A 16,896-nucleotide genomic window follows, 5' to 3' on the forward strand; every position below is an offset into this window, starting at 1 on the left:
TAAATAAAAATCTTTTTTAAAAAATTAAATTATAATCACATTTGCAATGGAATTTTAATATTTTTTAAGATTTTATTTATTTATTTTTAGAGAGGGAGAAAAACATTAGTGTGAGAGAGAAGCATCGATCTGTTGCCTCTCATACAATGTACCGACTGGGCACCAAACCCGCAACCCAGGCATGTGCCCTGACTGAGATTCAGACCTGCAGCCTTTTTCCTTTGCTGGATGACGCCCAACAACCTGAACCACACAGGTCAGGGCTGGAATTTAAATTCGTATTAATGGTATGTGATAGTAACATACCCTGTCAGTGTACAAGTTAGGATAAATTAAAAATGGTTGTAGGGACAGTATACTATCCATATAGTAGCATACATTTTTAAGGCTGTTTCTTTCTATGAATTCTCCCCTTTGATTAGGTCTACTTTACTGGAGTATAAATGTTTTCCCTAAATTCCAATTCCGGGCAGAGCCCTATTAGAGGAAGGATAATGGGATATAGAGTGGAGACTGGACATCAGGAGAAGGAAGAAGGGAGAGAATGAGGCGGCACACGTGGCAAACAGAAGTGTCATCGTCATGATGCTCACTCTTTCCCATAACCTGAAAGCTTGCTGTGGACTGTGCTTTTTAGTCTTTAGAGATGTTAGTTTGTATATAGTAACAGGAATTGGTTTAAAATATAGATTATTGGGTTTTGTTTACCCCATTGTTTCAGATTTCCTGATTGTAAATACATATTTACTTACAAACTTACTACCTCTCCAGTGTTTGGCTGACATGGGAAATTTAAGTGATTCCATCTTAATATAGAAAAATTTTGTGCTGTTCTTTCCTCTTAAGTTTTTTCTTGTGTTACAAAGCAAGTTAATTACAAGATAACTTTTCTGTACTATATGGACATATTTTTAAAAGAAAAGCCACAATAATAAATAATATAAAATAACTGTTAATTACCTAATGGAGAAAAGCAGGGCTGGAAAATACTACTTATGAGTACCTACTATACACTAGGTATCTTTGTTAGATACAATAGAATGCATGATTTCAATCTTAAAAATAACAATAGGCTGTAATCCCATTTTTGTAGATGAGTAAATGGAGACTGAAAGTGGTTAAGATCAAAAGATAAATAGCACATGTTGGATCAGAGCCCATGACTTTGTTAGTCCGTTTCCATAGCACCACATTACTACACCCGTGGAAAAGTCAGTTTCAGGGAATGATTGCTACATTCATTCCTTGGTGAGTTCTGTCCCTCAGATGGGCATTTTCTGCCTTTGTTTACTGCTGAATTTCATGTTTATAAAACAACCGATAGTGTTTACCAGTAAGTTTGTCTTTATATTATGCTGAAAAGTAGCCATGTTGACTTGCAGAATAAAAAGAATGACCATATTCTACATTTTACCCCACCCATAATTTCAATTCAGAGGATATTACCTCAAATGTGAGCCAAAAATTGATTTCACTGATGCATCTGATTTTGTTTAATTGCAGAGACTTAGTGATAAAACCGGGCCTGTTGCTCAGGAGAAAAGTTGACACTTGAGAAACAGTCTAGAAATTGCCTGTCCTGCTGTTCTAGCACTTCACCTGGCTGCTCTTGCAGTCCTCGTACTACACCTGTGAGGAAATGCAGCGAGAAACTAACCGCACAACAAAGGGTTTCTGCCACAAGGACATTCTTGTAAGGCTTTGATGAATTTTCTTGTTGCTTTGTTGCACTGAAATGGAATTCCCTTATCCCCCATCCCTCTCCCAAATTTTTTGAACTTCGAAAGAAAATGTAATAACTAACTTTTGTCAGTGAAATAATTCACATGGAGTGAGTTTATCAACCTAAGAAAAATCTAATGTAGTTGGTGCACAACAAATTTTGTTACAAATTGGAGAGATGAATAGTAAAACAAAGACTTGTTTCATTTATAAAGTATTTGATTTTATTGTACTAGTTGGAATATGAAAATATATTTTGTTTGGGTAACAGTGTGCTTACTCTGTGAGTCAAAACTTAAAACAAATTTCTAGAAACTGGCAAGTTTCTTCTGGAGTTTTATTGCAAATAAATAGGTTATCAACTGGGACTTCGCAATCTTTCTTATAAAAATTTCCTTTCTAATGGGATTTGGCCAATTTTGGTAATCAAGTTAGGGTGGTAATGTCTGCCTCTGCTAAAGGTAATTTTCTTTTGCTAAATGCTTTTTCTTTAGTATTAAGACCTCCTCATATTGCAAAGAAACTTTGAGTTAAGTGAGTTCTAGGCTGCTGGGGGAACCAGATCAATTCAAAGTGAAGACTTCTTTCTGAAACAGGGGCCACTCTGGAAACTGATGGTAGGGTTTGGCCTGAATCAAGTGCCTGTTAGTACCGTCGTGGTGTTGAAATGGCTCTAGACAGCTGAGCTTGCACTATAATTATAGTCAGTCCTTGTGAGTAGTAGGAATAGTCAGTGTTGCACCAGCAGCCTTCCCCATGATTCTGCCTTTATTAAAAACGTTCTATGCCACCGTAGATAGCTCAGGCAAAACTGTTACCTGGGTATTTGTCCACTAATGAGTCACAAGAAAAATGAGTGGATCTGGTAGGGATTTTTGTTTTTTTATTTAAATAACTTTCCATTACTGACAGTGATTTCAAACAAAAAAGAGAAACAACCCACCACTGCAGTTCCTGAAACAGGTGAAATCTGTGTTACAGCCCATCCACTTTGGGTCACCACACCGCTGATGTGACAGTATGGCGGTGTGTGGATTCAACAGTCAGGGATGTAATCATCGAACTGCACTAAAATGTGTGAGTTATTAGTGGAAAAGACCCAGCTATAATTAGACCTCCACTGTGTACTTAGCTAGAAGAACATGTTAATTCTGCAATATGTTTCTTGGTTAAACATTGCACAGTTCTTACCTCATTTCTGTAAATAAGGTTTTGTGAATCTGTTTTGTATTGTGAAAAATTCATAAGATAACATTGATATTTTGATTTGTAATATTTCTAATTGGTAGATTTAATTAAAAAGTAAAATTAATTTATTTTTATATGTTCAGGGGAATTTTAAAGAAAAGTCAAATCTTTTGTAGATAATTAAAAAAATCGGTGTGGTTTATTTTACTTATTTAACCCACTGGTTGTTATTCTGTAACAATTTGTATAAATGGTAAAGTTTGAATGTGTTGTTATTTTACCTAGATGTAAAATTCCACATGTATTAAAGAAAATGTATACAGTTTTTGTTAATAAAATTTAATAATGTTTATAACTCGGTGCCATTTTTTCTAGTTTTATTGAGATGTGATTGACATAGAGCACTGTGTAAATTTAAGGTGTATGACATAATAATTTGACTTACATATATTGTGAGATGATTACCACAGTAAGTTTAGTTACCATTATCTAATATAGATACAAAAAAAAGAGAAAACAAAAATTTTTTTTCCTGTGGTGATTAGGATTTACTCTCTTAACAACTTTCAAATATACCATGGAGCAGTGTTAACTGTAGTCATCATGTTGTACATTACATCCCTAGTGCTTATTAATCTTATGATTGAAGCTACAATTTGACCAATTTCTCCTCCCACTCCTGCTCTCCCTGCCTCTGGTACTTAAAAATCGGTTCTCATTTTTTCTTGTTAGGTTTCATTCATTCATTTATTCATTTATAATATGGATTCCACATAGGAGGTCATCCAGTATTTCTCTGTCACTTAGCATATTGCCCTCAAGGTCCAGCCATGTTGTCACAAATGCAGGGTTTCTCTTTTTTGGCTAGATAATATTCCATTGTATAGATACACCACGATTTCTTTATCCATTCATCCATGGATGGACACTTGGGTTGTTTTCGTATCTTGGCTACTGTGAGTGATGCTGCAGTGAGCATGGAAGTGCATACATCATTTCCTGTTAGTGTTTTTGTCTTTGGGTAAATACCTGGAACTGGAATTGCTGGATTATATGGTAGTTCTATTTTTTGTTTGTTGAAGAGCCTCCATACCGTTTTCTACGGTGGCTGCACCAACTTACATTCCCACCAACAGTGCACAAGGGTTCCCTTTTCTACAATACATCCTCACCAACAGGTGTTATTTCTTGTCTTGTTGGTAATAGCTATTCTGCCAGGTATGAGGTGATACCTCACTGTGGTTTTGATTACATTTCCCTGGTGACTAATTATACTGAGCATCTTTTAATATACTATTGTCCATCTGTGTGTCTTCTTTGGGAAATGTTTATTCAGGTATTTCGCCCATTTTTAAGTCCGATTGTTTTTGTGCTATTGAGTTAAGAGTTCTTTGTATATTGTGGATATTAGGCCCTTATCAGGTGTATAGCTTGCAATCAATTTCTCCCATTTGGTAGGCTGCCTTTTCATTTTGCCAATACCTTTTTTTCCCCGGACTATAAGACACACTTCCCCCCAAATTTGGGAGGAAATGGGGGTGCGTCTTATAATCTGAATGTAGCTTTACATTTACATTGGTGAAATACTGTGTTGTTTATGTTATTAAATATTTGACCACATTTTTTGCTTCAAAAATTTTTCCTATTTCCTTCCTCTAAAATGTAGGTGCGTCTGTGGTCCAAAAATATGGTAGTTTGCTTATAGAAGCTTTTTAATTTGAGGTAGCCATATTTGTTTATTTTTGCTTTTGTTGCCTTTGCTTTTGGTGTCAGATTAAAAAATCCTCAAGGACCGATGTCAGGGAGCTTACTGCCTATGTTTTTGGGGGGGAGTTGTTTTATGGTTTTAGGTCTCATGTTCAAGCCTTTAGTCCATTTTGAGTTAATTTATTTTATTTTATTTTATTTTCTATTTTTTAAAAAATTTATTTATTTACCTTTAGAGGGGAAGGGGAGAGGGAGAGAAACATCAATGTATGGTTGCCTTTTGTGTGTCCCCTGCTGGGAGTTGGCCTGCAGGGAACCTGCCTGCAACCCAAGCATGTGCCCTGACTGGGAATGGAACCGCGATCCTCTGGTTCGCAGGCCTGTGCTCAATCCACTGAGCTACACCAGCCAGGGCTCATTTTGAGTTAATTTTTGTGTATGCTGTTGAAATGGTAGTCCAGTTTCATTCTTTTATACGTAGCAGTCCAAATTTCTCAACACCATTATTGAAGAAAATGTTCTTACCTTAGTGTATATTCTTGCCTCCTTTGTTATAAATTAATTAGCCATGTATGTGTGGATTTATTTCTGGGCTCTCTATTCTGTTCCATTGATCTCTGTTGGTTTTTATGCCAAATATTACACTGTTTTCATGACTATAGTTGTGTAATATAGTTTGAAATCGAGTGTGATACCTTTGTTCTTTTTTCTCAAGATTGCTTTGGCCATTTGGAATCTTTCGTGGTTCCATGCAAATTTTTGGATTGTTCTATTTGCATGCAAAATACCATTGGAATTTTGATACAGATTACATTGAATCTGTAGGTTGCTTTCGGTAGTATGGACATATGAACAATATTAATTCTTTCCATGCATGAGTTTGGAATGTCTCTCAATTTACTTGTGACTTTTTCCATTTCTTTTATTAATGTTTTGTTGGTTTTTTTAAAAAGATTTTTACTTAGTTATTTGTCTTTAGAAGGGAAGGGAAGGAGAGGGGGAGAGAAATAGCAAATGTATGGTTGCCTCTCATGCGTCCCCTGCTGGGAACTGGCCTGCAACCCAGGCATGTGCCCTGACTGGGAATCGAACCACAATCCTCTGGTTCACAGGTCAGCACTCAGTCCACAGAGCTACACCAGCCAGGGCTGTTTTGTTGTTTTCATTATGCAGGTCATTCACCTCCTTGATTAAATTTATTCCTAGGTATTTTATTATTTTTGGTGCATTTATACATGGGATTGTTTCTTAATTTCTCTTTTTGATAGTTTATTAGTACAAAAAAACATTTTTGTATATTGATTTTGTATCCTGCAACTTTACTGAGTTTATTAGTTTTTACTGTTTTTTGATGGAGTGTTTAGATTTGCATGTAGTGACTTTTGTAGTGCTTTCTTTTCCATTTGGGTGCCTTTTTTCTTTTGGCCTGATTGCTCCTGCTAGGACTTCCAATTCTGTGTGGAATAAAAGTGCCGAGACAGTGCATCCTTGTGTTGATCCCGATCTCGGAGGAAAAGCTTCTGGCTTTTCACAGTCGACTATGATGCTGCTGTGGGCATGTTGTGTAATGATACCTTTATTAAGTTGACATATGTTCCCCCATACCACTGCTTACAGTTTTTAATCATAAGTGGATATGGAATTTGGTCAAGTGCTTTTTCAGCATTTATTGAAATAATCATAAAAGTTTAACCTTCATTTTGTTAATACGGAGTATAACACTGATTAGTTTGCAGATGTTGAACTACCTCTGCATCCCTCCAGTGAATTCCACTTGATCACGTTGTATGATCCTTTTACTGTGTCCTTGAATTCCGTTTGTAAATGTTCCTTTCAGAATCTTTGCATCTGTGTTCATCAGGGATATTGGCATGTGATATTTTCTTGTGGTGTCATGTGTGGTTTTGGTGTCAGGTTAATGCTGGCCTTGTAAAATGAGTTTGGAGGGGTTCCCTCTTTTATTTTTTGAAGAGTTTGAGAAGGATTGGTATTCTTTGAATGTTTGGTAGAGTTTACCTATGAGTCTGCTCCTGGACTTCTGTTTCTTTGGAGGTTTTTGATTACTGGTTCAATCTACTTTCTAGTAATGTTTGTTTTGATTTTCTACTTCATTACAATTCAGTTGTGGTAGGTTGTAGTTTTCTAAGAATTTATCCATTTCTACTAGGTTGTCCAGTTTGTTGGCATATAATTGTTCATAAGTCTCTTACAATCCCCTGTGTTTCTGTAGTATGTGTTGTAACATATATCTATTTTTTGTTTGATTGTTTGTGAGTCTGGTTAAAGGTTTATCAATTTTGTGTATCCTTTCAAAGAACCAGCTCTTTATTGATCTTTTCTATATTTCTTTTTAGTCTCTATTTCATTTATTTCTGCTCTAATCTTTGTTGTTTGTTCCACTAAGTTAGAGCTTCATTTGTTCTTTTATAGTTTCTTGAGGTATAAAATTAGGTTATTTATTTGAGATCTTTTATGTTTCTTGGTGTAGGCATTTATCACTATGAACTTCCTCTAAGAACTGCTTTTGCTTCATCCCATAAATTTAGTATGTTACATTTCCATTTTCATTTTGTGTCGATGTATTTTCTTTTACTTCTTTTTTGACCCCTTGGTTGTTCAATAGCATGTTGTTTAATCTCAACATTTTTATGATTTTTCCCCGGCTTTTTTCATGTAATTTTCTAGTTTCATACCATTGTAGTCAGAAAAAATGTTTTATTTCAGTTCTCTTAAATTTATTCAGACTTATCTTGTGGTCTAACATGGTGTATGTTGGAAATTGTTACATGTTCACTTCAGAAGAATATGGGTCTGTTGCTAATGCTCTGTAAATGTATTAGTCCATCTGGTTGAACATGTTCTTTAAAGCCAGTGTAACCTTATTGATTTTCTGTCTGGATGATCTACCAGGGGTGTCCAGCCTGTGGCCCATTGGCTGCATGCAGCACAGGATGACTGTGAATGTGGTCCAACACAAAATCATAAATTTACTAAAAACGTTCTGAGATTTTTTTGTGTGATTATGTGTCACAATGTATTTAATGAGTGGGTGTGGCTCGGAGATGCCAACAGGTTGGTCACCCATGATTGATGTAAGTGGGGAATTCAGGTTCTGTGCTATTATAATAAAGCTGTCTATCCACCCTGGCTGCTGTGGATCAGTGGATTGAGCGCTGGCCTGCAAACCAAAGGGTCACCAGTTCGATTCCCAGTCAGGGTACATGCCTGGGTCGTGGGCCAGGTCCCCAGTAGGGGGTGCGTGAGAGGCAACCACACATTGATGTTTCTCTCCCTCTTTTTTCCCTCCCTTCCCATCTCTCTCAAAAATAAATAAAATCTTTTTTAAAAAGTACAAATAGGTAGTTACAGAATAGCCATTAGGATGTAAAGTATAATATAGGAAATGTAGCCAATATGTATAACTATAGATATGAACAATGGTGGTGGGATTGCCTGAGGGAGTGGAGTAGGGGGTGCTTGGTGGAAAGGGGACAAAAAGGGAAAAATCAAGACAACTGTAATAGCATAATCAGTAAAATATAACTTAAAAAATCAGCCAGGACAGTAAATATGAACACCATCAAATAAACTAGCCTAATTAGCATGTATAGAACACTTCACACAACCAGAGAACACATACTGTTGTCAAGTACAGGGGACATTTACCCCCCAAAAAGCTGTTTAAGTCTAGTGATATTTGCTTTATATATTTAGGCACTCATGTTTTGGAATGCATAAATATTTAAAAGTATATCCTCTTGTTGGATTGATCCCTTTATCATTTTGTAACACCTTTCTTTGTCTCTTGTTATAGTTTTTGATTTAAAGTCTATTTTGTCTGATAAAAGTATGGTTACTCCAGCTTAGTTTGGTTTCAGTTTGCCTGGAATGTATTTGGCCATTTCCACTTTGAGTCTCTGTCTGTCCTTACAGCTGAGGAGAGTTTCTTGTAGGCAGAGTGGACGTGGGCCTCATTGTTTGGACCTGTTTAGTCACTATGTGTTGTGAGGTCCTTCAGTTTCAGTATCATTTGACTTTTTTAAAAATAATGCTTTATCGTTTATGCTGTTACAGTTGTCCCAATCCCCCCCTCCGCCTTTTACCCCTCATTTGGCTTCTTTATCATGATTTTTTGTGTAATTATTACAGATTTTTGCCTTATGCTTATTATCAGGCTTACATAAAATACCTTAAAATTATAACACTCTCTTTTTAAATTGATAACATTTGATAGCATTCTTTTTCAAAAGTATATTTGATTGACTATGCTATTATAGTTGTTCCATTTTTTCTTCCCTTTATCCCCCTCCTCCCTGCACCCCCTCTCCCACCAGCACTCCCTAGCCTTAGGAAATAAGGTCAGGTTCATTGGTCATACATAAAAGTTCTTTGGCTTCTCCATTTCCCACACTATTCTTACCCTCCCCCTGTCTACCTCCCCCTGTCTATTTTGTACCTGTCATTTATGCTACTTATCCCCTGTACCTTTTCCCCCTCTCTCCCCCCTCCACCTGCTGATAACCCTCCATTCTGTTCCTGTTCTAGTTTGCTTAGTTTATTTCTGTTATTTTTTTAGGTTCAGTTGTTGGTAGTTGTGAGTTTCTTGTCATTTTACTGTTTGTAATTTTGATCTTTTTCTTAGATAAATCCCTTTAACATTTTATATAATAAGGGCTTGGCAAGGATGAACTCCTTTAACTTAACCTTATCTGGGAAGCACTTTATCTGCCCTTCCATTCTAAATGATAGCTTTGCTGGACAGAGCCATCTTCAATGTGTAGGTCCTTGCTTTTCATGACTTTGAATACTTCTTTCTAGCTCCTTCTTGCCTGTAAGGTTCCTTTGGAGAAATGAGCTGATAGTCTTATGGGAATTCCTTTGCAGGTAACTGTCTCCTTTCCTCTTGCTGCTTTGAACATTCCTTATCTTTAATCTTGGGTAACTTAATTATGATGTGCCATGGTATGTTTCTCCTTGGGTCCAACTTCTGAGCTTTCTGGACTTGCATGTCTATTTCCTTTGCCAAGTTAGGGAAGTTCTCCTTCATTATTTTTTTCCAGTAAGTTTTCACTTTCTTGCTTTTTCTCTTCTCCTTCTGGCACCCCTGTGATTCAGACATTTGAAGTTGTCCCAGAGGCTCCTAAGCTTCCCCTCCTTTTTTTTTTTTTTAAATCTTTGTTCTTCATCGTGTTGAGGTTGAATGTTTATTTCTTTCTTTTGTTCCAAATTGTTAATTCGAATCCCAGTTTCCTTCCCTTCACTGTTGGTTCCCTGTATATATTGTTTTATTTCAGTTTGTATAACCTTCACTTCTTCCCTTTTTTTGTGATCATATGCAGTCATTTCTCTGAGCATCCTGATTACCAGTGTGTTGAAATCTGCATCTGATAGGTTGGCTATCTCCTTGTTGCTTAGGTCTTTTTCTGGAGTTTTGATCTGTTCTTTTATTTGGCCGTATTTCTTTGTGTTGGCACACCTGTTACATTGTAATGGGCAGAACCTTAGGTATTTGCCAGGGTGGGCCAACCCACCTTGCTATGTTGTGGAGCTCTATGTGGGGGAGGGGTCATAGAGGGGACCATGCTGCTTGCTTGGCTCTCACCCTGCCTTCAGTCATTTCCCTCACAAGTGGAGTGTGCCCTTTCGGGAGCTGATTCCTGGGTGGGTGGGCTTGTGTATGTTCTAGGATCCTGTGGGCACCTCCAAGGGACTCTCCTGTGAGACGCAATTTCTCTCATTGCTGCAACCCCCCACATGATTTTATAGCCAGAAATTTTGAGGCTTTAGTTTCCCATGCTGGACCCCTGGGTTGTGCAGTGTATCTTGTTCCCCAGTTGTTCCTCCTGGTTTATCTGCACTCAAGTTTGAGAAACCCAGTAGGCCAGCTGCTACCTGGCCTGCCCGGTCCATCAGCTGCCACCTTATTGTACCAACCTTGCTGTTCCAGTTGCCTGTCTCCTCCTCCTGCCAGTCTGGATGAATGTTTCTTTCAACTCTTTGGTGGTTGAATTTCCATACAGTTCGATTTTCTGGCAGTTCTGGGGTTTTTTTTGTTTGTTTGTTTTAAATTGGTTGTTACCCGTCTTTTGGTTGTAAGAGGAAGTGAAGTGTATCTATCGGTCTATGCCTTCATCTTGGCTGAAAGCCCCTGTTAGCATTCTTCAACTTTACACTTCTTCTCCCCCTCGCATTTTAGATTATTGGTGTTACAGTTTATATGTTTACATTGTGCATCTAGTAACATTTTTATAGTGACAATTTTTAGTGTTGTGTTTCAACTTAAACTAGAGTTACAAGTTTATGATGCATCACTGTTACAGAATTATTTTTTTTTAATATAATTTTTATTTAATTCTTGTTCAAGTACAGGTTTCTGTCTTATATTCCCAACCCTGCCCGCCCCCCCAGAATTCGTTTTTGAACATACATTTACCATTACCAGTGAGTTTTCCACTATCTTACGTGATTTTTTTTATTGGTAATTAGTGTCCTTTTACTCCCACTCAAAGAATGCCCTTTAGCATTTCTTGTAGCAATGAATTACCCTCAACTTTTGTTTGTTCTGGAAAATATTCCTTCTTCGTTTCTGAAAGACAGCTTTTACTGGACATGGAATTATTGGCTGACAGCTATTTTCTTTTAATATTTTGGATCTGCTGACAGTCTTATAGGGATTCCCTTAAATGAATCTTATTTCTCTCACTGTTTCCAAAGTTCTCTCAACTTTTGCCAGTTTAATTGTAACATGTCTCAGTGTAGCCCTGTTAGGGTTCAGTCTGTCTGCAGTGCTTCGGGCCTCACGGATCTGCATGTCCGTCCTTCTCTCAGTTTGGAGAGTTTTCATTCATTGCTTTAAATACTCTTTCCGTCCCTTTCTCTTCTCCTAGAATTTCCATGTTGCAGCTGTTGTTTCTTTTGCTTGTGTGCCATAAATCCCATAGGCTTTCTTCACTCTTTTTTACTCTTTTTTACTCTTTTTTTCCTTTTGCTCCTCTGACTAGATGATTTCACGTGACCTGTGTTCTAGATCTTTTTTTATTTGTGGTCAAGTCTGCTTTTGGACTGCTCTATTGAATTGCTCAGCACAGTCACTGAACTGTAGTTTTCAGCCCTAAGATTTTTAAAATGGTTTCTCTTTGTTGATGTTCTCATTTGGTTCATGCATTGTTTCCCTAATTTTGTTTCGTTTTCTGTTTGTTCTTATACTTCACTAGACTTCCTCGTCAGGACTATTCTGAATCCTCTGACCGCTCACAGGTCTCTGTGTCTTCAGGGCCACTTCTGACTTGGAGTTGCTTCCTTTGGATGGTCTCACAGCCCCCTGACTTGATGGTCTTTGATTCCTTACTCAGATGCACAGTTACCATGTGGATAAATGGTTTCCTTTTTCAGATTTTACAGGTTTGATTTGGTAGAGTTTTTCAGCAGACGTCTTAGTTTGGGTTTTTGAGTGCGTCTGCTGATAACGTCCTTTGGCTGAGGGGCCCTGCCATCAGGGTCTGTTTAGGGATGAAGCCACTACCTGAGCCCTGAGGTCAGGATGAGGGATGCTGCTGTCACAACAGTCAGATAGCACTGCTGGTTTGGTTCCCTGCCCAAGTGAGGTGGTAGGATGGGGAGTGGCCTGGTTTCTCTAGCAGGCGTACCAGACAGTTGGTACTAGGTACTGTACTGAGTAGTGGGTGGGTCTCATTTAATCTCCCTGCCCTGGAGTGGGCAGCAGAACAGCTCCAGGACAGCGATTTGCAACTGGTGTTCCAAAAGAATTGTTACAACACGCAGTACCTGACTATTTAGTCAGGGGCACTGATCTCTTTTCCCTTAGATGTCACATAAAAAAAAGACCACAGCCAACACCAACAGTAGCCATCTGCTGTGAATGATTCAAAATTAGTACCTATTTTTTTTTTGGTCAGATGGAAAAAAATTTTTTGTGTGCTGCAGAATTTTGGTAGTTTATGTGTACCATGAGATGACAAAGGTTGAGAATTGCTGGTTTACGTAGCAGCGTGTACCAGAGAATTCAGTGGCACAATGTGTACTGAATTCTCTGGTCAGACAGGACCATGGGTTTGGCTCTGCAGGTTGGGAAACCACTGAATGTGCTGTCTGCTCAAGTGCTGCTGTGGTACTGGACGGGCAGCACAGCTTCCTGTGAGCTCTGCTGAGGTTCGGGCAGCTGAAGGCTGCATTCCACGGTGGGCTGCAAATTAGTTTCCCTGATGATCAGCTCTGTCTGCTGGGCTCCGCAGCTTCCATGTATTACTCGTCAGCTTTCTGGTTGGGTGGGGCCTGGAGCCACACTGAGCAGTGGCGTGGGGGGCTGTGAATGAGCTTCACTTGTTGAGGGGAGCAGAAGGGCCAACTCCAAGCAGCCTCTCAGGTGTTCCTGGTAGGCTTTCTGGTCAGGAGGCGTCAGGAGATATGTTAGCTGTGGGCGCAGCTATAAAACATCTCTGCCTGAGTGGGCCCGACCAGGTTCCAGAGCTGGCAGGCCTGCATCCACCCAGCTCCCTGGTCACCATCTTGGCCCTACAGGTGAAGGACACTGCTGATTGGGACTATTCCTTGGACACTGGAGGTAGGAACTTGGTCTGTTGAGACCCAAGTAGTAGGTGGTTGCCAGCGCCTGTGCCCCCTCCATCGCAACCAGCTCCCCTGTGGTGGGACCCCACAGGTTCCCCTTGATCTTCATGCAGTGGAACTCGAGTACAGGTGCCCGTGCACGGACCTGCAATGCTGGAGGCAGGACTGGATGTCTGCGGGGGGCCCCCGGAGGGCTCCGGGCCCTCTGTGGGCTCCGGGAACCTCTCTGTGTGTGTGTGCCAGCGTGGGGAGAGGAGGGCAGTGCAGTCGCAGCAGCTCCTACTGTGTGTCTCACTCCCCGAGGTGCAGGGATGCTTCAGCCTCAGCCCCTAGTCTGGGGTGTTTCTCAGTGGTGTCTTACCCATGAATAAATAGTTGCTGGTTGCTGTTTTTGTGACAGAGGATCAAGTCAGGCTGACCTCTGCCACCAACTTGGTGGTGTCACTCCCATTCTTGTTTGGAGATGATGGAGACTTAGTGCTTCCTGTATTGGTTTGCCCAGTGTCCTCGGGTGTATAGTTTCATCTCGGAGTTTCTAAACTTTGCTTAGGAGTACACTTGACACTCAGCTGTTGCAGAGCTCTGTGTGTAGAGCAAATCGACCTTGTGTTTAAATCTTAGATAATCGTTAGAGAGAAGTGTACACTCTGAAAATTGCTGTAATGCAAAGATGAGGAAAATAATCACAGTGAAGTAAAAAGAAAGTAAATCCCAGATGAGCACATTAATAAGTAAAGTTGTAGTTGTGCTTGATAAAGATTAAATTTCTCCTGTTTATGTCATTAGCTTTAACTAGAGGCATTGAAATGAAAGAAAAATCCAGATCTGTTAAGTGGAATTTGGTTCTTGGCATAAACCAGATCACCTGTGGCACTGAGCAAACACCCACACTTCATCACAGACCTAATTGAATCAGATTATACTGATTTGTGTAATTTGCCCCTAATAATTAAGAATTGAATAAACAAGGAAAACTGGTTGTAGGCTTTTTAACTTTATTAAGGAGTGAATTTGGGGTTCCTAGAAAGACTTTTTTTTTAATGCACAAATGGAAAGTAATTACTTGATTCTGAAAATGTTTTTTCCATGGCTAAGGAATGACATTTGACGCACCATTAACTCTTTATCAGTTCTCACCTGTGTAAAGCAATATAACCTAAACAAAATCATAGCTGGCTGTGCAGTTTTTCATTTCTTAAAAGTGCCATTTATTTTGGCTGTTTATTTGCATTAGTAGCTTGGTACTTTTGTAGCTTTCTGACTCCATTGAGACTCAGGTATCTATCCCCCGCCTCCACCGTGAATCCCGCCGAGTTTTCTGGGCAGCTGCTGTGTGGGTTCCCTGGGGTGGATTCCTGCTCTGAGGTGAGAGGCCGCTGCGGCCCAGGTGCCTGGAGAGGGAGCTCTGCGTGGGGCGGGGTTTCCATCAGCTGGCTCCTGTTTGGACTTCTGGGCATTAGTCCTGTAGGTGTGTGAGTGGTAGTGTGGGTGAAACGCAAGTGCTGGGCATGAATGCCAAGAAAAACAAACTGCCGAGTTCTTTTCTAGGCTGTCAACCAGGTGGAAGCTGGCTTGACCGCTGTGGCTGGACTCTCCCCAAAACAGGCGGGAGAGGCCCTGCGGTTGCAGGCAAAGCGGTCCTCGCGGGGCCGTGAAATTGTGTCTGTAAAAGTAGGAAGTCGACTTCTGCTTCGTTAGAACGCTCAAGAAGAGAAATGTTATTCATGTTCATTTATTTTACTTATTGAAAAATGAAACCTACATGAATGACACCATCTTTTGTGTAAATTAAACTGGGCCTTTCAAAATGAAATAGTTGTGAACTTCTGTAAATATTTGGAAGCTGTTATGTTTTAAATACAATTTGTATGTTATTGGCATTAAAAGAAACATGCTAAGAACCGAATATTTACAGTTCTGAGAGTTCAGTAGAGAATTCTGGGAAACGTGAGTCTCCTTTGGTTGGTCGGTTGGGACTTGGTCCCACCAGAGCAGAACCCCGCGCAAGGCGGGGCTGTTTCCCCTGCGTTCTTGGCCTGGCGCTGGCTGACCCTGTCTGCTCATCAGTCCCTGTGACTGCTTCGTCCGGGAGGCCCCACAGCCACAGGACTGTGTACACCCACTTCAGGGGTGCTTAAAACAGTTAAGTGCTAGCATTGGCATGCTTTTTATTTTTTTTAAATATATTTTATTGATTATGCCATTACAGTTGTCCTATTCCCCCCTTCACTCCCCTCCACCCTGCACACCCCTCCCCCACCATTGCTCCCCTTTTGTTCATGTCCATGTGTCACAAGTTCTTTAGATTCTGTATTTCCCATAGTATTCCTGCCCTCCCCCCATCTATTTTCTACCTACCGTCTATGCTACTTATTCTCTGTACCTTCTCCCCCTTCTCCTCCTCCCACTCCCCTGTTGCTAACTCTCCAAGTGATCTCCATTTCTGTGGTTCTGCTCCCAATCTAGTTGTCCTCTTAGTTTGCTTTTGTTTTAGGTGTGGTTGTTAATAACTGTGAGTTTGCTGTCCTTTCACTGTTCATATGTTTTACCTTCTTTTTCTTAGATAAGTCCCTTTAACATTTCATATAATAAGGACTTGGTGATGATGAACTCCTTGAATTTGATCTTATCTGAGAAGCACTTTATCTGCCCTTCCTTTCTAAACGAAAGCTTTGCTGGATAGAGCAGTCTTGGATGTAGGTCTTTGGATTTCATGACTTGGAATACTTCTTTCCAGCCCCTTCTTGCCTGTAAGGTCTCTTTTGAGAAATCCACTGCCAGTCTGATGGGCACTCCTTTGTAGGTGACTGTCCCTTATCTCTTGCTGCTTCTAAGATTCTCTCCTTCATTTTAATCTTGGCTAATGTAATGATGATGTGCCTTGGTATGTTCTTCTTGGGTCCAACTCCTTGGGGCTCTCTGAGCTTCCTGGATTTCCTGTAAGTCTATTTTCTTTGCCAGACTGGGGAAGTTCTCCTTTATTATTTGTTCAAATAACTTTTCCACTCATGGCTGTTCCTCTTCCCCTTCTGGTACCCCTATAATTCAGATGTTGGAACATTTAAAGATGTCCTGGAGGTTCCTAAGCCTCTCCTCATTTGTTTGAATTCTTGTTTCTTCCTTCTTTTCTGTTTGGTCATTTCTTTCTTCCTTCTGGTCCACCCCCTTGATTTTGAGTCCCAGTTTCCTTTCCATCACTATTGGTTTCCTGTGCGTTTCCCTTCATTTCAATCAGTTTAGCCTTCATATGTTCCTCTAATTTGTGGTTAAAATCAACCAATTCTGTGAGCATCCTGATCACCAGTATTTTGAACTGTGCATCTGAAAGGCTGGCTATTTCTTGGTCACTTAGAATTATAGGCTCTGGGGCTTTGAGCTGTTCTTGAGTCATAATGTTTGGTCTGTTCGCACCTGTTATGTATAAGGGGTGGAGCCTTAGGTGTTCACCAGGCTGGGTGACCCAGTGGCTGGGTTGTGAAGCTGTATGTGGGGGTGGGGTCAGAGAGGGAGAAAAAAGTGGCTCTTTGCTCTGCTCTCTGTCAGATTTCTGCCCCCTCTGCGGCTTCCCACAAGCAAATTGGGCCCCTCTGGTGCTGGTTCCCGGGTGTGTGGGCCCGTGTACTCTCCAGGACCCTATGGGTCTCTCCAACGAACTCTCTGTGAGCCTGGGAGCCTCTCCTGGCCCCTCGACCC

At 40.1% G+C, this 16,896-nt stretch overlaps 1 protein-coding gene across 9 annotated transcripts in view; it reads left to right on the forward strand.

Annotated features, from left to right (window-relative positions):
- The window catches only part of MLLT10 (MLLT10 histone lysine methyltransferase DOT1L cofactor), a 251,441-nt gene extending 248,790 nt beyond the window's left edge, over positions 1–2,651 (forward strand). For all 9 annotated transcript variants that reach the window (XM_037058099.1, XM_037058098.1, XM_037058097.1 and 6 more), the window contains one exon: positions 1,504–2,651. In XM_037058099.1, coding sequence (XP_036913994.1) covers positions 1,504–1,548 — 45 coding nt within the window. In that variant the 3' untranslated portion in view covers positions 1,549–2,651. The remainder of the gene's footprint in view (positions 1–1,503) is intronic.
- Positions 2,652–16,896: the final 14,245 nt, after the last annotated feature.

This window comes from Sturnira hondurensis, unplaced genomic scaffold (genome assembly GCF_014824575.4).
Source record: "Sturnira hondurensis isolate 20B ecotype Veracruz unplaced genomic scaffold, ASM1482457v3 Scaffold0009906, whole genome shotgun sequence".
Classification (NCBI taxonomy): Eukaryota; Metazoa; Chordata; class Mammalia; order Chiroptera; family Phyllostomidae; genus Sturnira; species Sturnira hondurensis.